The 10,192-nt window shown below is 40.6% G+C and overlaps 1 protein-coding gene across 1 annotated transcript in view; it reads left to right on the top strand.

Moving 5' to 3' along the window:
- The window catches only part of LOC123666120 (gastrula zinc finger protein XlCGF26.1-like), a 20,997-nt gene continuing 10,805 nt past the window's right edge, over positions 1–10,192 (top strand). Inside the window, exons 1-8 of the mRNA XM_045600326.1 lie at positions 1–229; positions 379–492; positions 1,634–1,831; positions 3,091–3,241; positions 3,686–3,816; positions 4,553–4,681; positions 4,874–4,962; positions 9,698–9,820. Of these exons, the coding sequence (XP_045456282.1) occupies positions 131–229; positions 379–492; positions 1,634–1,831; positions 3,091–3,241; positions 3,686–3,816; positions 4,553–4,681; positions 4,874–4,962; positions 9,698–9,820 (1,034 nt within the window). The 5' untranslated portion in view covers positions 1–130. The remainder of the gene's footprint in view (positions 230–378; positions 493–1,633; positions 1,832–3,090; positions 3,242–3,685; positions 3,817–4,552; positions 4,682–4,873; positions 4,963–9,697; positions 9,821–10,192) is intronic.

The following is a 10,192-nucleotide window of genomic DNA, read 5'->3' as shown; positions in this document are numbered from 1 at the left end:
AATTGCTTTTCACCTGTCAGTTTTATTGATATAAATGAAAATAAACAAATAATATTCAAAAAATATGTGAATTTTATGTAAATTATTTAAAAATCATTAAATTTAACTTTAAGTGAAATATCGTGTAACAATGAATTTAAATGCATGTGAAGGCTGTTTGAGTATAAATCGTAGCTTGAAAACTGTGGATGAAAATGAAAGAAAATTATTCTACAGTTTTATTAATATTGTAAGTAAATTTACGATTAATTTCGTATGTTAAAATTTATTTTAGCCATTTACTCCCACTTTGAAACTAGGCCATTATATGTGGGTATGCCACGAAGGCACGCTTTTATTTTATTTAAAATAGAAATTAATTACCATAATAATTTACAGAACTACTGTAAAACTCGTTTAGAATTATGCTGGGAGTGTCGCGCTTTGTTGAAGAAATTTTTAAGGTTCAAGGATCAAGTCCGACAAGCTCACGACGTCCTAGTCAGTTATATGGTAAATATTAACACACAAATTTATTTTATTTCTACACCACCAACCCGCAGTGGTACAGCGTGTTAGAGGAGGCCTTTGCCCAACTGTGGGATGTTACAGGCTGAATCTTTATTTCGATTTTTCAATTTGATCATGGTAAATGTAGTCCAAACAAATCCAGAGCAACCCAAGTCAACCAGATCAATTAGCAACGGTTTTTATCAGACATTTTAAATTGATAATTTGCTCATAATAAAGAAATTATCTGGCAAAGCATAATGAAGCAAATGAATTAGGCTCTAAACTCATACCCAGAATTTTGTAAAGATGGGGTAAAAACAAATAAATAAATATAGTTAGAGGAAAACTAAATACTTTTTCTAAAATTTCTCTTTTTGTCTACAATAATAATAATAAATTCTTTATTTTATTATAAGTATTAGAATGTAGACATTTGTATGTAAGTTTATTATACAACTACACTACCTACCCAATTTAGATAATAAGTTTCCTTTCTATGTATGGGTTGTCTGGAAGAAATGGCTAATTAGCCTTAAGTCCGCCCATTGTACTTCACTGTCTGTAACTATCTTTATGCTTTGTTTGTAATATATTTGTGGTGTACAATAAAGTATAAAATAAATAAACTTTTGATTCCTTTCACTATCTACACTACTTCAATAATAGCTTGCGGAGGACTTAGCTAATCTAAATAAAATTTTCTTATTAATAACTAAAATATCAAATATTAGCTTCAAGTCAGAGTAAGGCGAATGTCCTACCTTACACTACCGTGGCTATGCCAATGGCCCCCATGCAAATTTGCAGTGGCACATTTGTATATTGATATAGATCGCTTCAGCCTGGTCAGAGCTTAATCTACCACGCTGCTCCAATGTGGGATGACGATGGCTATCAGGTTACATGATAACAACCGAGACCAACAGCTTAACGTGCTCTCCGAGGCATGGTGGGGAGATCCACAAGAACTGCACAAACACCCAGACCACTGTAAACATCTGTATGGCCAATACAAAAGTTTGTCATGTGCGGCGAGCGAACCCGCCACCACCAGCGCAACAGTCACAAACCAGTGCTGTGACAGAACATACTATATAAAATAAAGGGTCGTGATATATTTCATATAAGTTTAATATTTCAGCTACATCATACGACATTAACGTCTTTATCAAGTCTTCAGACATCTGAGTGCAAGAAAGAAATAATACACAGTCCAGATTGTGGACAAGAGACTCCATTGTTAACGTTTATCAAGGTTGAAGATAAGGACGGTCACGACTTGAGTGATGTTGGGAACTCGTTTGATGATGACGATGATGATAAGGAGGGGGCTTTGATGGTGAGAGTCTTGGGTTTTTAATAAGTAAATATCTGTAACACACACACACACATACAAACGGTTGTCTGTTCCTAAGGTAAGCAACTTAATGCTTGTGTTTGTGACAGCCGACTGTTACAGCTATATATATATTTTTTTTTTTTACGATAGCATAGTAATCTATATATATATAAAATCGAAAAGTCACTCACTCATCACGAAATCTCCAAAACTATAACACTTACAAACTTGAAATTTGGCATGTAGGCTCCTTATAAGACGTAAACATCCGCTAAGAACGGATTTTACGAAATTCGACCCCTAAGGGGGTAAAACGGTGGTTGGAAGTTTGTATGAAAGTCCTAAGGTTTTGAAGTAAGAGAGAAAATATTAGAGCTATTCCGACATCCAAAATAAACCAGAAGATATGTCGAAAATATGCTGTCCAAAATCACTATTCCACGCGGACGAAGTCGCGGGCACAGCTAGTAATAGATATATAAATAAATATGAATAATAGACTAGACGGTAATCGAATTTCCAACCCTCGTAGCAGACAGCAGGGCCACTACAAACTGCCAAAAGTACTAGTTTTTATTTTATTTTAGATATGTGAGCGTAGAGACATGTGTTGTTTTAAATATTTATTGTACATATATTTCTTATACTATATTTTTTATTATGCTGTGTGGTGACGGCATTAAAGAATATAGCCACCCCCTCTCTTCCCGTGGGTGTTGTAAAAGGCGACTAAAGGATAACACAGTTCCACTACCACCTTGGAACTTATGAAGCCGACCGATGGCGGGATAACCATCAAACTGCTGGCTGAAACACACAGGCCGAAGATGGGCAGTAGCGTCTTCGGTGTGACAAAGCCAGCCCTGCGGTCACCAACCCGCCTGCCCAGCGTGGTGACTATGGGCAAAACACATGAGTTTTGATGAAACATTGTGGAGGCCTATGTCCAGTAGTGGACTGCGAAAGGCTGCTGTGATGATATATTTCTTATAGAATTATTACAAAAATTGCATTTTTAAACAATCTTTCGTAACTGTATTTTAATTCCAGGAATCAAAAAAGCGGAACTGAGTATTAGCTTGGGTCCCTTTAATGCTTAGAGGCCTCTAAAGCTAGGGGGCCTAAATTGGTCGAGGCTCCTAAATGTCAAGGGCCTTTAGTATTGCTCCCACTTTGAAATAAATTATTTTTTATGATTTTCGTAGATTATTTCTGTGTTTTTAAGTTTATTAAATGTACCTTAAAACTTTTTTTTTCAGATAGATCTGAAAACAGATCCAATTAAAAATGATACCATTGAAAATGAAAATAAGACTGATGAGAAATTCGCCGATTCCGACGATGAACCCCTGAACATCATCAAAGAAGAAAAGAGAAAGTCCAAGGTCAAGAGGAGAGTTGGTGGAAATGGTAAGATCTAGAAGGATTTAGAAGATTTGTGTTAATAAATATATCTTTTCTGCATGTTTTTTATTAACCCACTTCAAAAAATGAAGAGATTCTCGATTTCATTGCATTTTTATGTGTTGCCTTATAAGGTTTTACTGGGTGTATCAATTTTGATGATTCTATTTGTATTCAAAATCTGGTGTTTGTCGTGTGATACCGTTTCAATTTGAACGAGATCTGACTAGTAGGTTTTGAGTTACAGAAGATCACAGCTAAATAAGACTGCCTTCGAGTAGTGCTGTGTTCCTGTTGGTGAGTAAGGTGATCAGAGCTCCTGGGGGGGGGGGATTGGGTCGGCAACGCGCTTGCAATGCTCATAGTATAGTTATAAGCTACGGTAATCGCTTACCATCAGGTGAGCGAGCCGGGGACTTGTTTGCCGACCTAGTTGTATAAAATTTACAGATAAGGTGACCAGTTCCGGTAAGCGAGAGAAGTCCCCGGGAGTGGTTAGAAATGCCAGGGTGATCAAGAAGCTGCAGCAGCTGAACGTCAGCAGTGACCTCCTCCACATGGTGGTACTCAGCTGGGACGAGGTGAGCTGGTCTCCGAAGACCCGGGATTCTGAGTAGACTGAAGAACCTAGAAGTATTCCACTGCTAGGGCACAGCAGGAATTTCCTGCTCAAAATATGGAGCAGCCCGACTGGGGTAGTACCTCGACCTTACAGAAGATCACAGCTAAATAATACTGTTTTCAAGCAGTATTGTGTTCCTGTTGGTGAGTAAGGTGACCAGAGCTCCTGGGGGGATTGGGGATTGGGTCGGCAACGCGCTTGCGATGCTTCTGGTGTTGCAGGCGTCTATAAGCTACGGTAATCGCTTACCATCAGGTGAGCTGTACGCTTGTTTGCCGACCTAGTGATATAAAAAAATAAAATAAAATAAAATAAAAAACTGCTGGTGTCTTCTTCTATATTGCAGATGAGAAGGATGTGAAGCTTTACAACCAAAATTATTAAGAACTTGGTGATAGAAGCATTAACAGAGTAATTTGTCACCAACCTGACTGCCTAAATAGTTTCTGTAATGTACGCTTCTCCAGAATTCCACGTACGACAACATTTAAAAGTTAACTCGTCTGTGATAGTATCATTACAATTTAAAAATAGGAATGAACTTAATACTAATTATTTAAGAATTTAAATTATATTGCTTTGAAACTGAATAGTTATATTACTCAGTAAAAGTTTTGTTAAAAAAATTCTAGTTTGGACATGTATATAATAAAATATATTTGGACTTTACTCCCTCCACCCCCCCCCCCCCTAAGGTGGAGGCGGAGCGCCAGCAGGCACTCCAGAGCGAGTCGTTCACGCGGCACCAGTACCGCTGTTACGACTGCGCGGTCGGCTTCAACCACCGCTGCAAGCTGCTGGACCACATGCGCAAGCACGACCCGGTGAGTGTACCACCCTACTCCCCTCCCCCCCCCCTCCCCTCAAGTGAAGGCAGAACGAGTCACCCAGTGAGCACGACCGGGTGAGTCACGTCCTCACTCAACCTACTCCCCCCAGTGTGTCTCAAATCCGAAGCCTAGTAGTGAAACCATTACCCGTTGAGTAAAAAAAATAAAATATTGGGTGTGTTCCAGTCTGCTGGCAGTGCGGAGTGTAGCGTGTGTCGTATCCGTTGCAGAGACAACCACGCGCTCGCCGCGCACCGGAGGAGACATCGAGTGCGGTGGGTGATGCTCTAACCTGTAACGATGAATACATTTATCGGCACGGACTTTGAGCGAAACAAGGCTAAGCTTTAGGCTAAGTAAAATCGAATTATGGGGTTTTTGGAGGTGGAGGGCGGAGGGTGTATGGGGAGCTATACTAGGTAACACTGCCACACTTGGAAACCCCGTGGTTATGGAGATTTCCATGGTTAAAGTTTTGAGATTAGAGGAACAATTTAAAGCTATTATAATACTTTTGAACTCCGCGTCTGACTTTACCTTAGCTCCGGCGCTGCGGGCAGTGCAATACATGTGCCGTTTCGCAACTTTAATAAGTTATTTTCGAACAGGAGTACGTAAAAACGATCTCGACTCCAAGATCAACAAACGATACAACTTGCGGTAACCATGCTTAGTTCCGTAGCTTTCAGATGTTCTATTCACATTTCGCACTGGATATTAACATTTTATACGTTAAATTATTGTTTTCACACGGTTTTTTAACAAACGATACAACTGATGTTTAATGACTAAGATAAAGATGCTTTAAAAAAAAATGGCGCGGCACTTATCGTTTCTCTCCAAAGCAATGTAAGCATAAATTCATTTTTTTGTCTAAATAACTGTAAAAGGCAAATGTCTAAGACCATACAGCCTTCTTTCATGTTATGTTGTTTACTTAAATATATTTTATTTTTATTTATTTACTGTTATATACGAAAAATATTTATTTCATTTTATTTTATATGATAATAAATAAGTAAAAATAAAAATATATTAAAGTGATTGCTAAAAAAACCGTGTGAAAACGTTAAATTAACGTGTGAAATGTTAAAATCATGTACGAAATGTGAAAATAACATGTGAAAGCTACGGAACGGAGCATAAGTGATATAAGTTGTATCGTTTGTTGATCTTGTAGTCGAGATCGTTTTTACGTACTACTGTTTGAAAATAACTTGTGAAAATAACGTATGAAATGTGAAAATAACGTGTGAAATGTGAAAAAAAAACGCTTGTGAAATGTGAAAATAACGTGTGAAAGCTACGAAATTCTTTTTCTAATCTCAAAACTTTAACCATGGATATCTCCATATCCATGGGGCTTCGAAGTGTGACAGTGGTACCGGGGGTAGCGTTCCCCACCCTCACCCCTTCCGCCCACAATCCTAATCTAAAGCTTTACCGCGAAATAATCATGAAAGGTGCACGAGTGATGGTTTTGACTACTCATTGTTACTTCAGCGTATCGCAGCCCGCTGCTGGACATAGGCCTCCCCAAGTTCGCGCCAGACGTTATGGCGCCAACTCATGTGTTTTGCCCATAGTCACCGGGCTGGGCAGGCGGGTTGGCGACCGCAGGGCTGGCTTCGTCGCACCGAAGACGCTGCTGCCCGTTTTCGGCCTGTGTATTTTAAAGCCAGCAGTTGGATGGTTATTCCGTCATCGGTTGGCTTTATAAGTTCCAAGGTTGTAGTGGAACTGTGTTCCCTCAATCGTTTCTTACGACACCGACAGGAAGATGGGGGCTGGCTATATTCTTAACTGCCGTAACCACACAGCGAAAATAGAACGCCAAAGGGATCGAAAATTCGTTTCATCGCAGGTCGAATGTCAGCGCTTAACATCCGTGCAGATATCTATAGCTTTACGTTAATTAATTAACAATTTTTAAAATGACGATATCAAAGTTCTCTTAAAGAGTACTTGAATGAAGTAATTTGTGATTGCGATTTTCCTCTGCTATTTATTATGACCTATCATGTACTAGATCGTTCAATAAGTCCCGAGACTAACCTGGAAATGGGGCATATATTAAAAACTCTTTTGATTTTTAAAAAGTACTGGCTATCAATACAAGAATATGTGTCAAATTTTAAAAAATGGAACAATAAAATTATTGATTTTGAAACATTTAAGTGACGCTACGGTTGTAATTTCGATACAATGGAAAAAAATGAGTTTCGCGTGTTGATAAAATATTGTTTTTTAATGGGAAAAAATACCGTTGAAGCACAGCAATGGCTTGTAAAATGTTATGCAGGATCAGCTCCCTCTAAAGCAACCATTTGTCGGTGGTATGCCGACTTCAAACGCGGTCGCATGGACACCAATGATGGGGAACGCTCAGGTCGTCCAAATGAAGCAGTGACTCAACAAAATATTAACCAAGTCCTCAAAATCGTATTGGAAGATCGGAAGGTACAAGTGCGAGAGATAGCCGAGATAGTGAAGATTTCAACTGGTAGTGTTTTCACTATTTTACATAAAAATTTGGCAAATCATAATAAAAAGGATTTTTTACGTCGGTATGTAACAATGGATGAAACCTGGATATACCATTTCACTCCGGAATCCAATCGGCAGGCAGCGGAGTGGAGAGCGGCTGGTGAAAGCCGCCCGAAGCGTCCAAAGATTCAGAAATCGGCCGGTAAGGTTATGGCGTCTTTATTTTGGGATGCGCATGGAATACTTTTCATCGACTACCTTGAAAAGGGGCAAAATATAAATAGTGACTATTACATGTGATGGACATCGTCAACAATAATATTACTGCATAAGAAAGGGAGCAAAGACGACATAAACAATTACAGACCCATTAGTCTTATAACCAATATCTACAAGGTATTTGCTAAAGTCATTCTCAGCCGAATAACTAAAGTGCTAGATGAGAACCAACCAAGGGAGCAGGCAGGATTCAGAAGTGGCTACTCAACTTTAGATCACGTCTATGTAGTCAAACAAATCATTGAAAAGAGCAGAGAATATAACACCACTTTTTATTGTTGCTTTGTAGACTACAGTAAGGCCTTCGACTCACTAGAACACGAAGCTATTTGGAAAGCACTTAAGAATCAAGGAGTTGAAAAGAAATACATCAGAATATTGAGAAACATTTATACTAATAGTAAAGCAAAGATAAGGCTAGAAAAAGAAGGAAAAGAAATTAAGATAGGAAGAGGTGTCCGTCAGGGTGACCCTGTTTCACCTAAACTCTTTACGGCAGTTCTGGAAGAGATTTTTCGGCAACTAAACTGGGAACAAAGTGGTATAACAATAAATGGAGAAAATCTGTCACATTTGCGATTCGCAGATGACATTATAATCTTCGCCCAAACAAAGGACGATCTCGAGGGAATGATAAATGACCTGGATAGAGAAAGTCGGAAAGTGGGATTGAATATGAACACTCAGAAAACCAAAGTCATGACAAATGGGACAGAAGAACCTATCTACGTCTTGGGCAACGCAATTGAATATGTAGACGAATATGTATATCTGGGCCAAATTATTTCCTTAAAAGACCTGACATCGAAAGAAGTGGAAAAACGCATAGGGAATGCTTGGAAGAGATTCTGGAGCCTAAGGGAAATATTTAAAAATGAAGAAATAAGCATGGCCATAAAGAGAAAACTATTTAACACCTGCATTGTACCAATACTTACATACGGTTGCCAAACTTGGTCTCTGACTAAAGCTCAAACTAAAAAGTTGGAAACTTGCCAGAATGCCATGAATAGAAGCATGATGGGGAAAAAGTTGTCAGACAAAATAAGAACCACAACAATAAAGAATTATACAAAAACCAATAATGTTACTGTCATCATCAAGAAACTCAAATGGAGGTGGGCTGGGCACACTGTCAGAGGCCACGAAAAATGGAGCAAAACACTAATGAACTGGTATACAGGTTACATGAAAAGAAAGAGGGGTAGACCTTTCCAAAGATGGGTCGATGAAATCAAAGCTGTGGCAGGTAACACATGGACAAGAAAAGCTCGTGACAGACAGATGTGGAGGCAATTGGAGGAGGCCTTTGCCTAAAATAGGCAAACAGACAAGGTTGTCGAGGCAAAAATTAACGAAAAATAAAACTCAAGAAATCACTATGTTATAATATTAAGTGTTAAAGTTATCGATATATGTTCAGTAGAAATACGGTTTAAGTTTATTATTATGTTATAGTATAGTATTTATGATTTATTATGTAAACCAAGTCTGAATAAAGGCTCTTTTTATTTTTTATTTTATTTTATTACATGTGCTTATTGGAGCGATTGAAGTACGAAATTGCGGATAAACGGCCTCACATGAACAAAAAGAAAGTGGTGTTTCACCAGGACAACGCGCCTTGTCACAAGTCTGTGAGAACGATGGCCAAAATTAACGAATTGGGCTTCGAATTGCTTCCTCATCCCCCTTATTCGCCAGACTTGGCCCCCAGCGATTACTGGCTGTTTGCAGACCTCAAAAAAATGCTTCAGGGTAAGAAATTTGACTCAAATAGTGAAGTTATCGCAGCAACGAAGGCTTATTTTGAAGCCAAAGACAAATCGTTCTACACACATGGGATAGAAAAGTTAGAAAAGCGTTGGAGGGACTGTATCGCTCTTGGAGGAGACTATGTTGATGAATAAAAATTAATTTTATAAAAAAGACCTTTTTTTAGTACTTAGTCTCGGGACTTATTGAACCACGTGTTATATGACCACACACAGATGGCTGTATCCACACTGTGACCATCCATAGATGGCGCTGCTCTCCCAATCTATGTGACCCCCCACAGATGGCGCTACTCCCACACTATATATGATCCCCCACAGATGGCGCTACTCCCACACTATATATGATCCCCCCACAGATGGCGCTGCTCCCACACTATATATGCCCCCCCACAGATGGCGCTACTCCCACACTATATATGATCCCCCACAAATGGCGCTGCTCCCACATTATATATGACCCCCCCAGGTGGCGCTGCTCGCGGTGCGGGCTGGGCTGGTCGCGCGCGGCCGTGTGCGCCGACCACGTGGCGCGCGCGCACGGCGCCGCCGCGCCCACGCACACGTGCTCCGTGTGCGGCCGCGTGGAGGCGTGAGTACACGGCGTGCGCGTGTGTGTGTGTGTCTGTGTGTGTCTCTGTGCGCCGCCGCGCCCACGCACACGTGCTCCGTGTGCGGCCGCGTGGAGGCGTGAGTACACGGCGTGCGCGTGTGTGTGTGTGTCTGTGTGTGTCTCTGTGCGCCGCCGCGCCCACGCACACGTGCTCCGTGTGCGGCCGCGTGGAGGCGTGAGTACACGGCGTGCGCGTGTGTGTGTGTGTCTGTGTGTGTCTCTGTGCGCCGCCGCGCCCACGCACACGTGCTCCGTGTGCGGCCGCGTGGAGGCGTGAGTACACGGCGTGCGCGTGTGTGTGTGTGTCTGTGTGTGTCTCTGTGCGCCGCCGCGCCCACGCACACGTGCTCC

Source organism: Melitaea cinxia, chromosome 25 (assembly GCF_905220565.1).
Source record: "Melitaea cinxia chromosome 25, ilMelCinx1.1, whole genome shotgun sequence".
NCBI lineage: Eukaryota > Metazoa > Arthropoda > Insecta > Lepidoptera > Nymphalidae > Melitaea > Melitaea cinxia.
Note: the sequence above shows the minus strand (reverse complement) of the source record. Positions and strands in the feature narration are given on the sequence as shown.